Here is a 22,039-nt window from a genome sequence, read left to right as displayed (position 1 = left end):
TTAGCAGTCGGCGTTATTGAAATGAAATATGACACTTTTCATGTGTCTAACTCTGACCCAATTTAGTTTAGACGGTACCATGAGTATGCTAAAACATCAGCACAATCCCCTGTTCATCTTGTCGAGTTCGCGAAAACCTCCTTTTATTTTTCTTAAAAATATAATATTTTGGGTGCGGTAAAAAAAGGATTAAATTTACAACAACCGAAGATAGAAATTAATTTTCATATTGTTTCATTGTATGAAATCATATGTAAACTTTGATATACATTAAATACTACATGTTGTCTGTTGCTTAATATGTAAGATTATTTGGGGACGCAGTTCTTCTGCCGGGGGCGGTGGGGTAGCCTAGTGGTTAAAGCGTTGGCTCGTCACGCCGAAGACCCGGGTTTGATTCCCCACATGGGTACAATGTGTTAAGCCCATTTCTGGTGTCCCCCGCCGTGATATTGCTGGAATATTGCTAAAAGCGGCGTAAAACTAAACTCAGTCAGTCAGTCAGTCTTCTGCCCTCACATGTTGTACGGTGGAACGGCGAAAGATCGTGTGCAGATAAAGGAGTTTTGACACGCGTGCGCGCGCGTGGTGTGTGTGTGTGTGTGTGTGTGTGTGTGTGTAATTCTTATTTATACAGGGTTGAGTGGTTGTGTTTACTTCTCTTACATTTCTGTACAATATTTTCGTTATAATTCCATAATGGTGTTACTATCTAACATATGTTGTATTTGGAATTACACTTTCTCATTAGAGCACATATTCTAGTACTTATTTTTGGGCTGAGTCCAATCCGGGATTCGAACCCACACCCTCAGAGTCAGGCACCTATTCGCCAGCACACAAAGTCAGCCGCCTAACCCACTCAGCCATCGCCGCTTCCATCTACTGTTATTATAACTACATCCAAATGTCGTACTCCTTGCATGAATTTGAAGATACTTAGATTTAACTCCTGTGTTTATCATATCAAGAACTAAGTAGTATTTAAAGAGGTTAAGCAGTTGTAAATTTCTAAAACCCATTCCGAACTCAACGATGCCAAGCAACGGTGCGGCAATTGTAATTCGTTTGATGTTTACAGTGTGACCGAAAAGGTCTTATGGAAAGCACTACGAGCACTTTGCTATGACAAAATGGCGGAAGTTTCAGAACTTTCTCTTGGCGACACCGGTAGCACAAACAAGACTGATCAGATCGAACAAACTGCAATAACTCCAGCAATGGCGTTACAGAAAACAGAAGTAAATTAGTCATCATTGCTTTGCAATGCTTTTTAACATTATGCTGTCATGCGTTTGTAAAAGAAATTATCAGTGAAATTGCATGACTGTTTGTTTACGTTTTGACGTAATCTTTGAGAAGCCAATTCTGCACGTGCTTCCTTTTCCGATATGTTTTCAAACTGTGAATGAAGTCTGAGGTAAACAAATGAAGGCACTCACATGAAAGGGGATCAGTGAAATTGTAAGAAAAGCGTGGTTGTCTGCGTTTAGCCGCTGACAGATAAGCTCAAACGCACGAAAATCAGCGCGACAACGAATAATGTATGGAACACAGAGGCTAGTAACGCCCCAAAACGGACTTCAAGGTATATACTGTCACTGAACGCTAAGACCCCGTCAGTGTCATCACATACCTTGATACCCATTCTTAAGTAATGAATACAGTTGAATTTCTAATCTTGAATATAATTCAAATTAGTTTTAATCTTATGTCTACACTGGATACATTCCGTATTGACGGGTGGGGTGGGGTGAGGATGAAATTTATGGAGAATCATATACCAATGTGAATGCACACACACACACACCCGCCCACCCCACCCCCCCCATCCCCTAAAATTTATTAACAAATGGGGGCGGTGGGGTAGCCTAGTGGTTAAAGCGTTGGGTCGTCACGCCGAAGACCCGGGTTCGATTCCCCACATGGGCACAATGTGTTAAGCCCATTTCTGGTGTCCCCCGCCGTGATATTGCTGGAATATTGCTAAAAGCGGCGTAAAACTAAACTCAGTCAGTCAGTCAGTTATTAACAAATGAACTTAGTGACATCAAACACCCCCACCCCACCCCCCCTCTATCTACCCCCAAAATGAAAACCCACCGAGTGTTGAAGTAGACTAATGACAATGTTTATTGTTTACAGGAAGCTGTTAATGACCTTTTCGAGTATCGAGATCGTTATTTTGAAAGGTTTGGTGTGGAAAAATCTCATAAAAAGGCTGATGACGTGAAGGCAAAGTTGAAAGAGACGTTGCACTTGATCAGCGAGATGAGAGGTAAGCAGCTGACAGTCTGTAAAATTTATGATACATACATTAGTTGCATTGAAGGGAGGACCTGTGTTAATGTCTGACAGTAGTGTGACATCCCTCAACACACAGCACCATAGAGGTTCCCGTCCCTTGAGAGTTAGTCAGAGGTGACTTATGTCTCACATGCTTGGTGTCCCAGTACCCCAACTGCCCGGGCATTATCACATGATTCCAGTCAGAATTACTGGAGAATATAATCCTATTTTCTCTGTATTTCAGACAAAATCAACAACAAGGCAATGCTAAATATGTTGCAAGGTAAAGCACTGAATGTGACAGCAGACTTTGATGAAGAGGCCCTGGATTTACTGTCCAAAGCCGTCAAACTCGACCCGAAGCTCTTGGAAGCTTGGAATCATCTGGGTGAATGTTACTGGAAAAGTGGCAATATCCCATCAGCTAAGAACTGCTTTACAGGAGCTCTCAACTACGTAAGTGATGTCTTTCAGGGGATACCACCATGTAGCATGATATAATGTCGGAGTACCTCACCTAGAGCTTGGATGTGTGGAGTGATCAGATTATTGCCAGCTGGAATCTCCAGTCGGAGTACTTCACCTAGAGCTTGGATATGTGGAGTGATCAGATTATTGCCAGCTGGAATCTCCTGTCAGACTACCTCACCTAGAGCTTGGGAGCATTGAGTGATCAGATTATTGCCAGCTGGAATCTCCTGTCAGAGTACCTCACCTAGAGCTTGGGAGCATTGAGTGATCAGATTATTGCCAGCTGGAATCTCCTGTCAGAGTACCTAACCTAGGGCTTGGGAGTGTTGAGTGATTAGATTATTGCCAGCTGGAATCTCCTGTCAGTGTGCCTCACCTAGAGCTTGGGAGTGTTCAATGATTAGATTATTGCCAGCTGGAATCTCCTGTCAGTGTGTGTTGACACCAGCCAGCAATCAGCACTGGCTGTACAAGATGACCAAATGGATGGGTGTGTCAGGCTCTGTGAGTCATTGTCCAGGCTTGATCATTTACTGGCTGGGTGTAGTGGTAACTGTTAGTTACAGGTTGCAGTGACGTAGTTTTAACATTGCCAACAATGAAATGAAAGTTGAAACATCATTTTGTCTCATGCTAGTATATGACACGGACATGAAATGTAAGTGTTCTTATTTAACATGTCTAAGAATAAGTATTCTAAGATGCTCCAGTTGAAGACCAAACTTTCTGCATTACGTCACAATGTATTTGCATCATTGAGCCATTCTAGTCTGCCCCCTTGTCATCGAATGTATCCTTGGTAACTGACGTCATAATGCATGTCAGTTGTCATCGCCTCGTATAGCCTCTTACAGTAAACTACTCCATAGCACCCTGTTTCTTGGTTTGCAGTTGCTTCACTCGGCTAACATCACTTCTGAAAACATTACGTTTATATTTTTCGACGGATATAATGTCTCAGTTCGACTCACAGTTAAACAGTGACACAGACATTTTGCAGTGTTTACATTCCCACAATGCATCCATGGAATGTTGCGTGATGTACTGATCTAAATTTATGTTGGTAGTAGAAATGTGATGTTCATATTGCCCTAAATGGTTCAGGTTACTAACAGATGTAAATAAAATAATTTAGAGAAGATATTTAACCTGAACATAAACTGTCATCAAATTCTTCATCATTTGTATTTCTGGTAGTGTGCATCTTAATGTAGGAGAACAGATGCATCAATAGAACAGCATGTCCAGGGATTTACTGACGCAAATTCCTGCGTCCTATACTCCTATACTGGACGCAACAAAATTTATTAGCATGTACACAAGGACGCAGAAAAAGTCCAAATACTTTTTGTAAAAATTCCAATCAAGTGACAATAAGTTATCACTGAGTTTGCTACCAGCTGGGTTATGGAATCAATTTAATTATTGTAACAATGTGATGATTATCATACACAATACAATAACAGTATTAATAATAATATTTAAGTGTCTGGGACCCCTATTTTTTGTCAATGACCCCATGAGTCCCATGGACCATCAAATACAGGACTCCATGTAAATCCCTGATGTCAGTCAGCCCTGAATGAGGATGGTTAATTTAGGTCACCGACACCTTCACTTTTCTGTTTGTTTTCTGTAAGTTTATAATTTGGCACCTTAGAAAAGAAATACAGTTGGCTCTACCACCATGTATAGTGTATAAAGCACACTTTCGCTAATCACCTAAACGATTTACTTTCCTCGTCTTTCCTTCCCCAGCAAAAGAATAAAGTCTCTCTGAGGAACTTGTCGATGGTGTTGCGTCAACTGAGTGGTCCTCCAGCGGAGAAAGTGAGTTTGATTGAGGAGAGTGTGGAGAAGGCCAAGGAGGCAATACAGCTGGATATCAAAGATGGAACATCGTGGTGTGCGTACATCTCAGACATTCACTCAGTTTGTTAAGACTATTAGAAATTATTACCTTTCTTGTTTGTTAAGTAAACAATCTTCATCAGGTTGAAATTATTTATACATTTGTGTTATTTTCTTGTGAAAATGATGTCCCTGACATTGGTATTTATACATTGTCCTTTAGAAACGAAACAACCTACTATTGGAGTTGATCATGTTGCTTGGAATTATGTCAGTGGTCATCATTCTAGCTTATAAAGCCTTGCAAGTTTCTGAATCCCGGATGATGATGACAGCGTACAACATAATTGATTTCATTAATTCCAGTGATTCTGGGCAATGCCTACCTGTCTCTGTTCTTCACTGCTGGTCAGAATCCGAAGGTTTTAAAGCAGTGCATGAGTGCATACGCCCAGGCGGTGAGTAATTCTCTCCCACTACCAATAATTAGGGTATTATGTCATATAGGACAACACAGGGCCACAAACTATTTAAGGTATGTCAGTTACTTTAGCTCTAGATTGCCACCATTGTGTCACAGTATATGTATGACCAGAATCTACTGTAAATCATGAAATGTTTGTGAGTTCGATATTTTTGCGAAAATTGCGAATGACTTGAACTCGTCAAAATATCATGATGCAATTCATGATTGACCAGTTGATATTATCAACAACACATGTAGACAATACATCAATTAAGCAATGACGACACTGTTTAGAGACCGTTTGATAGGCCGACACCATCCGACGGGCAGGGATAGGTTTCATCACACTTATACGGAGATCAACAGCTTTGGTGATGTCATTGTCAGCAATTTGATAGAGGCATTGCAATTAATATAATCACTTTGATCTGGCCCGTGCAGCGTGTGTTGCTTTTAGGAAAGCACCACTGACTGCATACACAAGGAAGTACTCTACTGAGCTCAGTTCAAGATTAGCGGCAACCTTTAATATGTGATTGGATTTACATTAGGTAGTGCTTTCAGTTGCAATCTATTTTTGAGATTTAGGCACGTCGCAAAAATATCATGGCGCAAAAATGTCATGATTAACAGTAATCTATATACTTTTCCTTAACCTTACTCATGCTATTGGCTTCTCTGTCCCTTATACCGAGAAACAGTGGAAACATTCTGGAAACATTTCTCCCAACAGCAAAACCATCCAAGCTAATCCAAGCCATCCTAGCAAAATTATTTTTAAAAAATCCACAAAATTAGGCACAGATTTTTATGAGGCCCTTTATGCATCATATCTATCGAATGTTTTTTTCCCAATTTGAAGTTTAATTAAATATATTTTCATCTAAATTACAACACACAGTCACTTTCTGTAAACGTAGAGTATCAGACCGGGACCCACTCCCTACATGTTCAACATGTGTTATTAATCATTGCAACATAGGTAATAAATGTCGTTTCTTTTCCCCTCTTGGGGAAAGTGGTTGACGGGTTATCTGTTTGCAGTGCAGAAGAAGGTCATCGTCTTTAGAGAAGACTATTGAACAGTTAGCAGAGCATGAGTTTGTTCCAGTACATTCCTAGAAGGAAGATATTCATGTTAGTCTATTGATATGGATTGTTTTCCATCAGTAGAAGGTTCCTGTTCACGGGACTCTACAGTTGGTGTAAGGGCTATTGAGGCAGTCACGAACGTCATGCATAACAAGAGGAAATATCACCTGAAGAATCTACACAGAATATCTCACAAGGACTCAAACGGTTTCAAGTACAGCCATCATCTGTGGGTGAAAAAGTGACGACTTATTGGGAAATTAGAACATTCTAGAGGACCACACAAAGATTCTCAGAAAGATTATATCTCAACATTAAGAGAAGATCCTCCCTTAACAGTAAACCTCCTAGTATATCTTACTCACAATACTGCAAGTTTTCAGTAGCCTCAACTCAATTCTATTCAAAGAAGTGGAAATGGTGTCATTGGAATATTGGAAAGGCAGCATAAAATCATATGATGGTGGACTGTCAACTTGAATGTCTGTATTTCAAGTGGCAGTTCAGGAGCAAGTTGAGTGGAGGGAGATTGAGTGGAGTGAAAGAAAGGAAAGTGGACGATGACAGTGGAGTTGTCCACTGATAGACCTGTTAGCAACCTTTGTATCTCCAGTTCCAGACCCTTTGGCATGGACCCTTGATGTGCTAGCGATATCCTGGGAAGGTCTTCACATATACGCATGAGTCTTACAGAAGACTGCGCAAACAAGAAACCTGAAACTGACTTTAGTAGCACCTTACTGGCCATAGGGAACGTGAATTCCATATCAGAGGGTTGCACCAGGAAAACCAAGTCTAAAGCTTCCAAACTGGCCAAATCTTTCTTCATCATCACTCAAAACAACCTCATTCTAGACCTGAGATCTTCGAACTTCACACATACAACATATCAAGAACTGTCTTATCAGAAGAGGATATTCATCTCTTGCCCAAGGCTGTCTCTTTAGCACTCAGAAGATCTACAAGAAGTCTCTATGATGGTAAATTGAAGAACTTTTACCTGTTTGCAAGATTGAAGGAGGAGTTCATGGTAACAAAGTTTGCTCATCCTGCAGAATTGCAGAATATTTATGTCATTTAAGAAATACAGAACATCTCGAAGGTTCTACCCTAACCACTTATTCAACAACTAATAATGCTTGTCTTGACAATGGAGTTAACCTCACCACGGTCCAGAACTCATCACCCTCTGATGTCTTATAGGCAACAAGATCAGGCATGGGACTTAGATATAGTCCTTCAACATCTGACAGTGATGTTTTACAACCTCTTATACAACAGCAAGGATGTCAGAAATTCATGATATCGACTTGAATAGAACAAGATTTTATAATAGTCAGCATGTGAGTCCCTCTGGGTTTAAGATGGGATTTCAAGAATCAGCATCCAGGCCAGTCTAATAGACAGTCCACATCCCAGCTCAGACATCTTTTTTAGGAGCAGAAGATACAGAAGATTTATCACTCTGTTCATTTTCCCCTATCCGACCTGCTTGATGTAATGCTGTACCAGTAATTGGACATACACTTGTGAAATTTGTAAGTGACGGTTGTTTATCTGACCCAATCTTGATTATATTGAATCTTGTTGCAGGAGAGAGACCCAGTTGCCCAAGGGAACCCAGACCTGCATTTTAACCGTGCAACAGTGAGTGTAATGCTGATAATATTTATTTTTCCTTATCCTGACTCATGCTCTTTTGCTTGTCTTCTTCTTCTTGCGAACATAGTGGAACACTTGTATCTCCCTAATTGAAGTTCCCCTTCAATAAAGAAATCACTAATTAGTACTCACGAGTTACCTCCCTTCCACAAGTGCGGGAACGAGGGCGCCACCTCTACCCATGTGCCTCACTCTCTCCTTCTTCGCCCAGTGAGCAGGATGTGAGAGCGCCTGTGTCTCCCGACACACTATATCCTTTGATTATTTTTAGTTAGTTACCTCTTATAGGCATCTATAGAGGTTTAGCTAGTATCCTTCAACAATTATGTATTGATATTTAGTCGTGTTTCTACTGTTTATTCACGGGACGCCGTGTTTGTTCAGTGAATTACGTTGATGAAAATCTGTACTGTTTGCAGGTTAACGTTTTTTCTGCTGCTGATCCGCATTTAATATGCCCTAGCTGTACTGCGCCATGTTCATTTTCTTCACGTTGCAGTTGCTGTACTAATTTATCCAATTCTGCCTTTAATAAATATTTACTTTGCGTTTGAAACGCGCAGCAGATAGGTCGCGTAAGCAGAGTCTAGCCATGACTGATACACCTGAACCCCTCGCCAGTCTACTGCTGTTGGTCGACCCCCCTCCCGTCTGGTGTTCGGCTAGAGCGGTGGAGAGGCGTGGGAAGTAGTCCGCCGTCTCCAAGAAGCGTCCTGCTTCCCCAGACATCCCGTCGTCGCAGCCGAAGACTAGAGGGTTTCTACTTCATCTCAACGCAGACTTCGCACCCCCAGGGCAGCGTCGACCTCTGAGGGGAAATCAACAAAGTCTACTAGGACTTTCTCAGCCGAGATTGTTCCCGTCGCAGATTTGGGCCTGTATGATGATCAGCCGATCATCATACCTGATGTACATCAAAAGAATGACCGATGTCGGCAACAGTGATGTCAGCGCAGATCAACATGCAGCCTGATGTACCAACGCTGATGTTCGATGATCTTCCTGAGGGTCCCGTCGCTACCAACGCTGATAGGGCAGCAACTACTTCATCGCAGATCGTCCCAGGCGACCTGATGCGTCAGATTATGAAGATGATGTAAGACCGCTACGGTCCGGAGAGGCAACCAGCCTTGAGCCTTCGCGAAGGCTCCAACGTAGACGTCACATCAGAGGGACCCCCCATCAGCGAAGCGACTGCTACGAAGCCATCGTCGAGGAAGCCACCTTCGCGAAGGTCGTCACAGCCCACCTCCACGAAGGACCCAGATGTTCAGCATTCGCGAAAGGCCTTCGCGGAGGACAACTAGATCACCACCTACCTTGGACGCTGATGATCAACGCTCATGAAGAGGTTCGCAAAGGAAGATCCTTTCATCCCTGGACCCAGCCTTCGCTAAGGCCTTCGCGAAGGTCAAGTCGTCACTTCCCAGGACCGGACTCAGATGAAGCTTCGCGAAGGTCAAGTCGTCACTTCCCAGGACCGGACTCAGATGAAGCTTCGCGAAGGTCTTCGCGAAGGGCAAAGGGCACCAGTAACAGGCTCCGAGTCATCTTCGTCCAGAAGGTCATCCAGGGAAAAGCCTCCCTGAAGGGCAACCCAGCCCATAGCGAACACTTCGCTAAGGAAGTCCCAGGCCGCCTCCGCGAAGGAGCCAGAGCCTCTCCAGTTGCGAGGGACATCGCGGAGGAGGAGCGCTTCGCCGAGCCCACACCCTGTAGAACACAGAGGTCGTTCGCGAAGCAAGCGCTCATATATTGATCGGACTCTAGACACTTCGCTAAGGAAGTCCCAGGCCGCCTCCGCGAAGGAGCTAGAGCCTCACCAGTTGCAAGGGACGTCGCGGAGGAGTAGCGCTTCGCCGAGCCCACACCCTGTAGAACACAGAGGCCGTTCGCGAAGCAAGCGCTCATATATATTGATTGGGCTCTGACTCGATACCTTCGCGAAGATCGCGAAGGCTAAGTGGCTCCAAGTCTACTTCACCCAGTAGATCTAGAAGGGATACTTCGAGAGCTTCGCGAAGTCTCCGGCGTTCGCCGAGGAAGTCTCCTCCAAGGTCTCCATATACTAGCCACTCGTCATATATAGCCACTCGTCAGTCCATTCAAGACATCGCATGAGTTGTCTATCAACTGTATGCCATATGCCGTCTACAAGCCTACGCGAAGACAATTGCACAGGCTATTTACAACACAGAACGTCGCTGTATTAATTAGTCAACGACGTTTCATAGATCTTCACAGGAATCAACTTTTCCGTATAGATTGCTAGATATGCAATCGCGGACTACGATACGATTATCTACATGCGTGACCATTACGCAGATCTGCAGACAATTCAATATCGAAATTGAACAGCAGCCTTGTTACAGCGAGTATAACTCATAATCGTTAACGTTTTCTGAGAAGAAATATGTACAACAAGTTCAGCTTTAATTCTACAATTATGACGATACATTCATGTATACAGTCTACAAGCTGACAACTTGCAAGTTTATTGTACCTTTATATAAGGAAGTCGGAATTATATTCAAGACTGAAGTTACTTTCACTACAGCCAGGAAAATAACCTACCCAGCATTAATATTACAGAACGAGGTATTTCGGCCGCGGGTACTTTACAGAATCATAATGCCTTGTTCTGATTGGACCGCGATGGACAACGACCTACGCAGAGGTCGATCATAGTTCACAGTTCAAGACTTAGGTTGCAAGTGACAACAATATATCAGTGAACGAGCAAGCCTCCTTACAGTCCAGCTAATCTGAACCTTCATGATTGGGCTGCCTTCTTGAGGTTAGAGACCTCCCCTGTCAAGTAAGGACGAGGGCACGGCAGTCAGGCGATTTTTTACATAAAGTTCAACGATGACAGTCACACCTGGTTGTGCACCTACATCGTCAAGGACTTCGCAGCGAATTTACCTAGACGACGGGATACAAGTGGATCCAAATCCACAGCGTCTCAGCCTACTGACCAGCGAGAACGTGGTTTCCAACTCTTATTCAAGAAATCGGACAACCAATACTACAGCTTACAGAATGCTCGAATCTGTTAATACATCCGCACACCAAACAAGTGCACGGAAAGCCAGAAATATTCCAACTTCACGTATGGATTGTATCAAGGTGTGTCTGAATAAGAGGTTATTCAGCCAGAGCGGCAAAGCAGTCTAGCTTGCCCTGCGTAACTCAACTTGCAACTTATACGATGACAATTGGCACAGTTTGTCAATTATGCTGCAAAGAAAGGATTTACAGCTAGATATGCTACTCATCCTCAAGTGGCTGACTACTTATGTTATATACGTCAGACTAAGATTTTATAAGGCTCAACTTGTCCACCTATCTTGCAGCAATAGCTCTGTCATAACTGAGAACGGGCGTCAAGTTAACCTAAACCCAGTTACTCGCCTTGCTACTGAGCTTTCTGATTGGAGGATTAAAACGGAAGTTTCACGCTCCAGCTTGGGATCTGAATATAGTGCTCCAACACCTCACAAGTGAGGTTCATGAACACGCTTTGATGATATACTTGGACCCCATGATACGATGAATCTATCACGATGGCCAGTAAGAGCACTGAAAATATATCTCCAACGAGCCAAACAGGAGGGAAAAATGCAAGAGATTTATTTCCTCTATCATCAAGCTATGCAGACTGAAGTCTCACGTACTACTATCTCCTTTTGGATCAGAACTGTCATACTACGTGCCTACAAGACTGCAGGACTCGACCCTCCATGAGCTTCTAATCCTCATGATATTAGAGCGCTAACATCTACAATTGCTCTACACAAGTGCTTTTGAAATAATGGAGGGTTATTTCTGGAGATCCGATATGGTGTTTGCCAACCACTATCTGAGAGATATCACCACCGAGGACGTCTCAGGTATCCACCAATTCGGTCCCAACAGTTGACAGTTCCTCGGAGAAGATAAGTCAATCTTACAGATTTCTACTTATCTTATAACAGTACTAAATAGCTACATGCTATATATATTTTGCTTAAGTTCTTTTATTATCTTAAGCTCAGTACTATGGTCATTATATCATACAATATATAAGTTAACAACTCTACGGAGTTTGTTATTATATATTTAGCTTAAGTTAATCATATCTTAAGCTCAGTACTATGGTTACATTATAAATGTATTAGCTAACAAACTCTACAGAGTTTTTGCTATTATATATGTAGCTTAAGTTAATTATATCTTAAGCACAGTACTATACTCATATCATAAAAATATATTAGCTAACAAACTCTACAGTGTTTTTGCTATTATATATGTAGCTTAAGCTTATTCATATCTTAAGCTCAATACATTGTTTATATCATATAAGTATATTAGCTAACAAACTCTAAAGAGTTTTTGCTATTATATATTTGGCTTAAGTTTCATCATATCTTAAGCATTATGGTTACATTATAAAATGTATTAGCTAACAAACTCTACGGAGTTTTGCTATTATATATATAGCTTAAGTTTAATCATATCTTAAGCTCAGTACTATGTTTATATCATAAAAGTATATTAGCTAATAAACTCTAAGGAGTTTTTTGCTATTATATATTTAGCTTAAGTTTAATCATATCTTAAGCTCAGTACTATGTTTATATCATAAAGTATTTTAGCTAACAAACTCTAAGGAGTTTATACTATCATATTAACAAGCTTAAGTCTATTAGTCTTAAGCATTGTATTAATGTTATATATACTTTATCATAATAAGTACATTGTAATAACCTTTATATGGCAGCTGATAAGTTAGCAGCAGGAATTCATCAGTTCAGTGCCTTTATGAAGTTCCCATAGGGTTATTACAATCATCACAGTTCAAATCACTAATTATCAAAATCCAAAGTATTATATATTCCCACCTCCTTTTCCGTAGGATACTACAAGCAAAAGAGCATGAGTCAGGATAAGGAAAAATATGTAATTTTTAGAGTAAAATTGATATTTTATACTTATCCTGACTCATGAGGTAAGTGCTCCCATCCTCCCCACATAACACTTTGGATTTCCCTGAAAATTCAAATGTTGGGCTCAGTATATGAGGAGAGAGTGAGGCACATGGGTAGAGGTGGCGCCCTCGTTCCCGAGCTTGTGGAAGGGAGGTAACTCGTGAGTACTAATTAGTGATTTCTTTATTGAAGGGAACTTCAGTTAAGGAGATACAAGTGTTCCACTATGTTCGCAAGAAGAAGAAGACAAGCAAAAGAGCATGAGTCAGGATAAGTATAAAATATCAATTTTACTCTAAAAATTACATACTTGCAACACATGTCAACCTTGAAGCAATAATTTTTAAACTTATCCTATCTCACGATTTGCACTTCTCTCTCTTGCTTTGACGCTGAGTGGAACGAATGAGAACTTTTCCTGTAGGCCTTTTTCCATACGCCCGTGTTCCCCAGGCTGCTCTCCTTATAGGACAGGTCCCTAGTCCCCGGCTAAGCGTGCAGCACGTTCCCCTGTCTACCCACGTGACTACCTCAGAGTGATCATTCTTCTTCTTGTCGCACCACTGTGTGGACGTATTGTGAGAGTTCTCAGCTGTCCTTACAAGTTAACATGAGAAATATATCATGGGTAGTTGACCCTAAGTAGCGTAATTTTGCGCACACTGTAACAATATTTACTTCCTCGGATCCCACTCGTCATGTTTGGGTTGTATTGACCTGTGTTCCTGGAGCAAGCATTGTCGGGAATGTGCTCCCTTATCAAGAACGTTTTTAGAGCATGTACACATGCTTGCTCCCGTTGGCTGGCAGACAGAGCTCGTTACACTTCAACAGTTGATCACCCGACAAACCCCCGCTTTCAACGACCAGTATTAACTGCTCGTCGTTCAGAGATTCTCATGTCAGACGGTGATGATTTTATTGGCGCATCATCAGACGTCTACTCGTCGTTCCGCCTCATGTTGCCAGCTGACTCACACAGCCGATCTACATCGTCAAATCGTCGAACTGATTCACCATACCGAATGGATTCACTAGACCGAACCGTTCGCCATGACGTATGTGGATTACGATATCGACTCAATTCGCCATAATATTAAGACTGTTTCTTATCGCCAAAACGGTTCACATCATCGATTCGAATCACAGTCACGATCCAGCTCACAACGCCGATCCAGATCACGGACTGATTCAGATCACATCAACGTTCCGGCTCACCACCCTGAACCGATTTACCAGCCCGGCTCGTACCGTTTCACCAGGCCGAACCGCTTCCTATCGCCGAACCAGTTCACCTGGCCGCTCAAGATCACTAAATTGTCAGCATTCATCGAACTGTCCGCATTCGTCAATAATCCATTCCTTGGACCTTGCCAGCAATTGAGCTTATTCACGAATTGGGCGATTCACCACTCGTGTTATTTCCAACACGGCGCATCTTACCAGCCTATCAGAGCCTATGCCAAATGTTGAATGGGATGCCTCCCAATGGAGTCTCTATGGTGCCCTTCATACCGACTCAACACCTGTTCGTCGACGCATCTTTCAAGCTGGGGAGCTCACTTTCTCCATCAAGTGGCCTAGCAGAAGACATGGTCATCAGGAGAAAGGGCCCTTCATATCAACGAACTGGAATTCAGCACTGTCATTCTCGCCGTTCGGCATTGGGCAGCTGAACTACGGTTCACTCATACTGATTCAATCAGACATTTCAATGGTAATTTTGTACATAAACCATCAGGGGTCGACAGGATCAGCAGCTCTGCTTCAGTTGATGTTTCGAATTTATCATCTGATCGGTTCACTCAACACAGTGGCCAGAGCCCGACACATTCCCAGGATGAGTAATGTCATTGCCGATGCCCTGTCACGTCTCAAACGCCTGTCACTCACGGAGTGGAAACAACTGCCTCTGATATTCCAATCGAAGATCTACCTGTTATCACGACCAGAGGTAGAGCTGTTCACCACTCAGGACAACCATCAGCTTCAGCGCAGATGATCACCAGTTGCGATCGTTTCTGCTTTGTGTACAATCTGAATAAAATTCTGAATTTTATTTCTGATTTGTGTCTTTGATTCTTCTGGGACTTCGATTTCTCCTCTCAATTTAATTTGAGACTCTGGAGAGTCGCCACCTCACTTACTGTCGTCTGCTCTGTGGAGTGAGTCATTCCCGAAGTGTTACACTTTGTAGCGTTCATGCTCCTAAGTACCTATACGGTGTCTACGGGGTTGTTTCGAAGCAGGGGCTGGCCCGATACTAGTCATTACACTTTTAATACGGGGGTACCTTGGAAATCGTGTTAATGCGACTGATTACACTCGCTAAGCTGCGTCCTTTCACTTTCGTGAAGGTAGTGACTGAACACCACATTGCTCTGGAGTCCCGGTCCCTGGGAGCAATTGTGCTTAGTAAGTCAATGGGTTCAAACTAACCATCGCACGTAGTGACCTTGGTAGTTTTGGGCCTACCTTGTCGTTGCTCCCTACGGATGTAGAAGTGTTTGACAATCTCACTTGCTGACCTCTACTCCACGGAGCAATCACGTCAGTGTAGTGAGTCCTTCCCGATTTCCTTATGGATGTCGTAGCGTTCAAGCTCCTAAGTACCTTAGCACAACGTTGGGACCTAACTGTGGTAAGTAGTGGAAGTCATGTGGTATTGTTATGGTACTGAACGTTAAACTTGTGAGTTTTCCGATTCAGTTTCCTTTTCCCCTCTTCGTGATGGGGTCTGGGGAGCTGTCTCAAAGCAGGTGCGGGCCCGATCACTACTATAAATTACTAGTCGTAATTACGGGGGTACTCTGATAAATCGTGGCGAAGCAAGGTGACTTGCCTAGTTGCGTTTTCTTGCGTATGCGAGGGTTGCAGCTGAACACCACATTGATCAGGAGCACCCTCTCCTTGGGAGCGATTGTGCCTAGTATGCCAAGAGGTTCAGGAGAACCTATCACTAGTATAGGTACTATGCTAGTCGGATCTTGGGGCTGAACACCACATTGATCAGGAGCACTCACTCCTTGGGAGCGATTGTGCCTAGTACGCCAAGAGGTTCAGGAGAACCCATCACTAGTATAGGTACTATGCTAGTCGGATCTTGGGGCTGAACACCACATTGATCAGGAGCACTCACTCCTTGGGAGCGATTGTGCCTAGTACGCCAAGAGGTTCAGGAGAACCCATCACTAGTATAGGTACTATGCAAGTCGGATCCGGCCTGCCTTGTTCATTGCTATCTACGGTTGTCATTAGCCTATACAGTATATACTGTCAGTGCCTTTTGACTTAGGGTAATCTGTGACCCGCCGTCAAACCGTGGGATAAGTGCAAATCGTGAGATAGGATAAGTTTAAAAATTTGAAAATTATAACATAAATTGTATATTTATATACTTATCCTATCTCACGAGATGGATGTCCACCCAGCCTCCCCTCTACTCAGATTACGACGGTTACGTATAACTGTCATTGGCCCCAAGAAGAGAATGATCACTCTGAGGTAGTCACGTGGGTAGACAGGGGAACGTGATACACACTTAGCCGGGGACTAGGGACCTGTCCTATAAGGAGAGCAGCCTGGGGAACACCGGCGTATGGACAAAAGGCCTACAGGAAAAGTTCTCATTCATTCCACTCAGCGTCAAAGCAAGAGAGAGAAGTGCAAATCGTGAGATAGGATAAGTATATAAATATACAATTTATATTAAAATTTTCAATTTTCTAGATTATCCCAGTGTGCTCCATTGTGACAAATTTGTTTGTAAACGTATATATTAATATTATTATTCAGGGTTCAGACTTGAAAAAGCTTGAAATTTGGATTTTTAACTCAAAAATCATTTATATGAAAAGGCCCTAATTGCCAGTGATTTGCCCTAAAAAGGCCATGTGTTTAGCAAAGTTATGATTTTACAGGAAATTAATACATGATAAAATTACCTTACAATGACAGTGGGTGTTAATTAATCGCAAAGCAACACCTTCCCAGTGCAGCAATGTAGCAAGGAGTTATTTCCCCCTGATGGTCTGTCCACACTTAACCAACCATGTGTGTTTTCAACTCCATGTACTTACGTGTTATATGTGTATCTATAGTTCCTTAAAATTGTTGGTTGGGCCTTGAAATTTGATGGCCATTTACCCACTCACTCACTCACTCACTGTTGCCATAGTCGTACCAGTACCAGGAGGAGTATCAGCTGGCGCTGGCGGGCTTTGCACAGGCAACGCTCTTGGACCCAGGATGGGAGGAGCCTGGCGAGAAGGAGACGCAGCTCTTGCAGTATCTCGACACGCTCACCGACATGATCAACACAAAGGTGAGGCAACTCTTGCAGTATCTCGACACGCTCACCGACATGATCAACACAAAGGTGAGGCAACTCTTGCAGTATCTCGACATGATCAACACAAAGGTGAGGCAACTCTTGCAGTATCTCGACACGCTCACCGACATGATCAACACAAAGGTGAGGCAACTCTTGCAGTATCTCGACACGCTCACCGACATGATCAACACAAAGGTGAGGCAACTCTTGCAGTATCTCGACACGCTCACCGACATGATCAACACAAAGGTGAGGCAACTCTTGCAGTATCTCGACACGCTCACCGACATGATCAACACAAAGGTGAGGCAACTATTGCAGTATCTCGACACGCTCACCTACATGATCAACACAAAGGTGAGGCAACTCTTGCAGTATCTCGACACGCTCACCGACATGATCAACACAAAGGTGAGGCAACTCTTGCAGTATCTCGACACGCTCACCGACATGATCAACACAAAGGTGAGGCAACTCTTGCAGTATCTCGACACGCCACCGACATGATCAACACAAAGGTGAGGCAACTCTTGCAGTATCTCGACACGCCACCGACATGATCAACACAAAGGTGAGGCAACTCTTGCAGTATCTCGACACGCTCACCGACATGATCAACACAAAGGTGAGGCAACTATTGCAGTATCTCGACACGCTCACCTACATGATCAACACAAAGGTGAGGCAGCTCTTGCAGTATCTCGACACGCTCACCCGACATGATCAACACAAAGGTGAGGCAACTCTTGCAGTATCTCGACACGCTCACCGACATGATCAACACAAAGGTGAGGCAACTCTTGCAGTATCTCGACACGCCACACCGACATGATCAACACAAAGGTGAGGCAACTCTTGCAGTATCTCGACACGCTCACCGACATGATCAACACAAAGGTGAGGCAACTCTTGCAGTATCTCGACACGCTCACCGACATGATCAACACAAAGGTGAGGCAACTCTTGCAGTATCTCGACACGCTCACCTACATGATCAACACAAAGGTGAGGCAGCTCTTGCAGTATCTCGACACGCTCACCGACATGATCAACACAAAGGTGAGGCAACTCTTGCAGTATCTCGACACGCTCACCGACATGATCAACACAAAGGTGAGGCAACTCTTACCATACCTCGACATGCTTACCGACTCAACACAATAGTGAGACAGTGTAACGATTGTATTGATTCCTGGTGGAGACCTAAATAACCTGCTTATTTGATGTGAAATATTGTCAATGCTTGGTAGGGTGATTCTGATGGTACATATTAATCATGACAAAACTTGTACCAGTATTTCAGGGCAAGATGGTACATGTTCAATCATAGCAATCCATGTGCCATTTTTTCAGGGCAAGATGAAGGGGAAAAAGTTCGAGTCTCTGGTGCAGTCAATGAACGAAGACAAGGACTTGGGTCCATACAGAGGAGGGTCCTACACAGGGTCCAAGGGAAAGTCTGTGACATTGAAGAAAGTGAAACTGTCAGATCTTCAACCTGAGATTAACCATGAGCGAGTTGTGACAGGAAAAGTTGTGTGCACCCTCAGTTCCCAGGAAGCCCTTACATTGTAAGTCCAACAGAAGGTTGAACGGTGTAGATGTTCTGCTATTGGAGTAACTGTTGAGAATAACTGTTGAGAGCTTACAATGATTGTGGGGACTGTCCTACATTTGTGTTAGCCGCAGCACCATATCAGAGGAAGAAGGCTGGTATTTTCTTAATTTGTTGTACGTAAAAGTAGGATGAGACAAGCAAGTTGAGTCTCTGATAGTGGACATGTTGTTTCAGTACTTTCTGCATGGTTGACGAAGACCAAACCTGCTTTCCTGTGAATGTCTACAACATCGCGAAAGGATCTGGGGTGAAGATCGGGGACTCAGTGGCAATACCAGACCCGTATGTCCAGCTGGTCAAGGTCAACCATAAAGGAAAGGTCAGTCATAACAGTTCAGGAGTAAATTCGTTTCCTCTGTCAACTAGTGGCCGATAGCATGGTCATGATGGGTATTTGTTTCCTAGGTCAACCAGTGGCCGTTAGCATGGGTATTTGTTTCCTAGGTCAACCATTTGCAGATAGCATGGGTATTTGTTTCCTAGGTCAACTAGTGGCTGATAACATGAGCAACAGTCTCAGTATGATTCCACAATATCAGCTAAGTTGTGCTTTGCTACGTCTGTCTGTAATAGTTTGTATTTTAACAAACATGGATGGTTTAGATTTCTTCAAAACAAAGTGGTGTCTCAACAGCTGACTTCAGAGAACCCATAAAATTAATTCCCTAAAATGTACAATTAATATCACCAATATTCATTGGCTTATTTCTTCTCCATGATACTATGAATGTGGGGTTTTGTTTTGTGTGTGTGTAAAAAAGTGTTGCTAGTGTTGGGTGAGGTTGTTGGGAGATGGGAGTAAAGCATGTTGTTTTCAACAACTGTTTTAGGTTTTATAACATAAAATAGATCAAAACATTCATTAAAGATGGATGGGTATTCTCAGCATAACAAGTTTCGATTGGCTTGAAAAGGATTTTGTGATGATGTAAAGGTAAGTTGTTTGTTTCAGGTGTTCGAGTTCTCCGGTATCCGAGTGGACCTCCCAGTCATGCTGGTTGTCAATGGCAAGAAGCTGGGGCTGGACAAACAAGCTATGTCTGTGCTGTCGGTCAGCGCCATGTCAGAATAGTGCTCTGTCTATCTGTGATCTTTACTGTATATATTTATTTATACAATAAATCTATTTTTACAGCATATAGGCCTGTATTCTTCTGTCAAGAGTGGGTTATGTGTGGTTGAACCTGCAGAGCTACATGAATGAGGTTATTTGACTGTAGGGATCCAAGCCTCCATGTATTGCCAGAGGTTATTTGACTGTAGTAAGACAACACTTCTAATATGTTACATCACTATACCTTACCTTGAAGGATGCAGATATACACAATTATATTCAGTACATTTGACTTCATGTATACACTAATGGCCATACAACCAGCAGCTGCATCACAGAATGAAGTAATTCCTCCAAGTCAGAGGTGTATGTATACTACTCTCACTTTGCTAAGGATCACAAAAATTCACAACTTTACTTAAAAGTAGATTTATATTTTGAATGAGTGAGGTTTTACGCCGCACTCAGCAATATTCCAGCTATATGGCGGCGGTCTGTAAATAATCGATTCTGGACCAGACAATCCAGTGATCGACAGCATGAGCATTGATCTGCGTAATAAGGAACCGATGACATGTGTCAACCAAGCCAGCGAGCCTGACCACCTGATCCTGTTAGTTGTCTCTTACGATAAGCATGGGTTATTGAGGGTTCATTCTAACCCAGATTTATATTTTGAAATTGTATCCCTTTAAAACTGGATAAATAATGATATGGTAACCCCTCTTACGCAAACAGTCACTTTAATCTAACCTTATGCACTTGATACATCAGTAACCATGAAAATGGTTTTCATGGCACCAATCAACCATTTTGCATATCATGGAACGAGTCATTGAAAAGTACACACCACCTGTCAATAGCAGGTATGGGATCCACAAGATGTAATGACAAACTGAAACCTAGGATACATGCTTACAATAAGCTTAGATATTTAAACCAATAGTTTTGTTGAATCCATGATTTGATCCTTAGCAAAGTGTGAATGGTATATGTTCAGATCTGTTGAAGTTTGGTTACAAGAAATAGGTTCAAACATCATATCTGATGAGAAAAACCTGTTAGGAATCAGCACCTCAGTGACTGTGACAGCATGATACATCAGTATTTACACAGGACAGCCCAGATTTCCGGAGTTGTTTGGGAACCTGTGTAGAAGTATATGTTGTCATTCATCAATGAATGCAGGATGATTACACAGATAGCTGGTTGTCAACTGTTACTTGATAGTTTGGATGTACAGTTAATGTTTTGATGGCTCAGATTGGTTGTAATGTTTGTTAGAATGCCGAGTTCAAGATTCAATAATGCTGAAAGGGAATACCCGGGAATGTGGAAGTACTCGGTTAGAGTTCGTGTCATTTCAAGAAGTCAAGAAGTCCCATGAAAAACATATGACCTACAAATTGTCGCTCATGCTCATTTTGCAGTCATGTGACCTTCTCTCACCTGACAGAAAGCTTTATATCATGAATACTTCACAACAAATGTATTTAGCAGCTGTTTACAGTCACTGTACACATTACCACATGTTTTCATGAGTGTGGTAACAGTAAAAAATATGTCAGAACGCTGAAAGTGGTGAAAAGCTGATACCACACTTGAAATAGGGTTTAACATTGCACTTAAGAATATGTCGCCCATATGACGACGTGCATGCATGTGTATGTGTGGCTGCTTGTACTAGCCCAGACTTAAGCTGGTTTTATAGTGCTAGCCCACTGAGATACCATGCCGCAGTTAAGCATGAATACATCACTCCGACACATACTGACTCCGAGCCGACCAGTTCGTGTTGTACCCATTAATGCCGAGCGCCAGACAGGGACCAACAAGTACCATATTTTAATGTCTTTTGGCGGACGCTTGACCACCACACCACGGAGGCGATCTGTTTTCATGAGTCTTGTAACAGTAAAAAGTATGTCAGCAATGATGAAAAGTGGTGAAAAGCTGATACCACACTTGCAAGAGATGAACCAGAAGGTACTTGGACTTCAAAGAGAGCTACAAAAAACACTCAGCTGTAGGTTACTAGCAAATCTAGGAATTTTGTTTGTTTGTTTCTTAATGCTGGACTCAGCAATATTCCAGCTATTTGGCGGCGGTCTGTAAATAACCAAGTCTGGACCAGACAATCCAGTGATCAACAGCATCAATCTATGCAATTGGGATACGATAACAAGTGTCAACCAAGTCAGTGAGCCTAACTAACCGATCCCGTTAGTCGCCT

The 22,039-nt window shown here is 42.7% G+C and overlaps 1 protein-coding gene across 1 annotated transcript; it reads left to right on the top strand.

Moving 5' to 3' along the window:
• Window positions 1-1,124: 1,124 nt before the first annotated feature.
• On the top strand, window positions 1,125-19,891 carry LOC124280506 (tetratricopeptide repeat protein 5-like). Its single transcript, XM_046716444.1, has 10 exons — window positions 1,125-1,241; window positions 2,146-2,278; window positions 2,534-2,745; window positions 4,519-4,666; window positions 4,978-5,069; window positions 7,763-7,816; window positions 16,979-17,125; window positions 18,488-18,705; window positions 18,927-19,071; window positions 19,705-19,891. The coding sequence occupies exons 1-10, from the start codon at window positions 1,134-1,136 to the stop codon at window positions 19,822-19,824; spliced, it is 1,377 nt and encodes a 458-aa protein (XP_046572400.1). The 5' UTR covers window positions 1,125-1,133; the 3' UTR covers window positions 19,825-19,891.
• Window positions 19,892-22,039: the final 2,148 nt, after the last annotated feature.

The sequence above is a fragment of the Haliotis rubra genome, unplaced genomic scaffold (assembly GCF_003918875.1).
Source record: "Haliotis rubra isolate DU_JTF1 unplaced genomic scaffold, ASM391887v1 Scf269, whole genome shotgun sequence".
In the NCBI taxonomy this organism is placed as follows: domain Eukaryota; kingdom Metazoa; phylum Mollusca; class Gastropoda; order Lepetellida; family Haliotidae; genus Haliotis; species Haliotis rubra.
The sequence above is the reverse complement of the archived record's forward strand: the minus strand, read 5'-3'. Positions and strand labels throughout refer to the sequence as shown.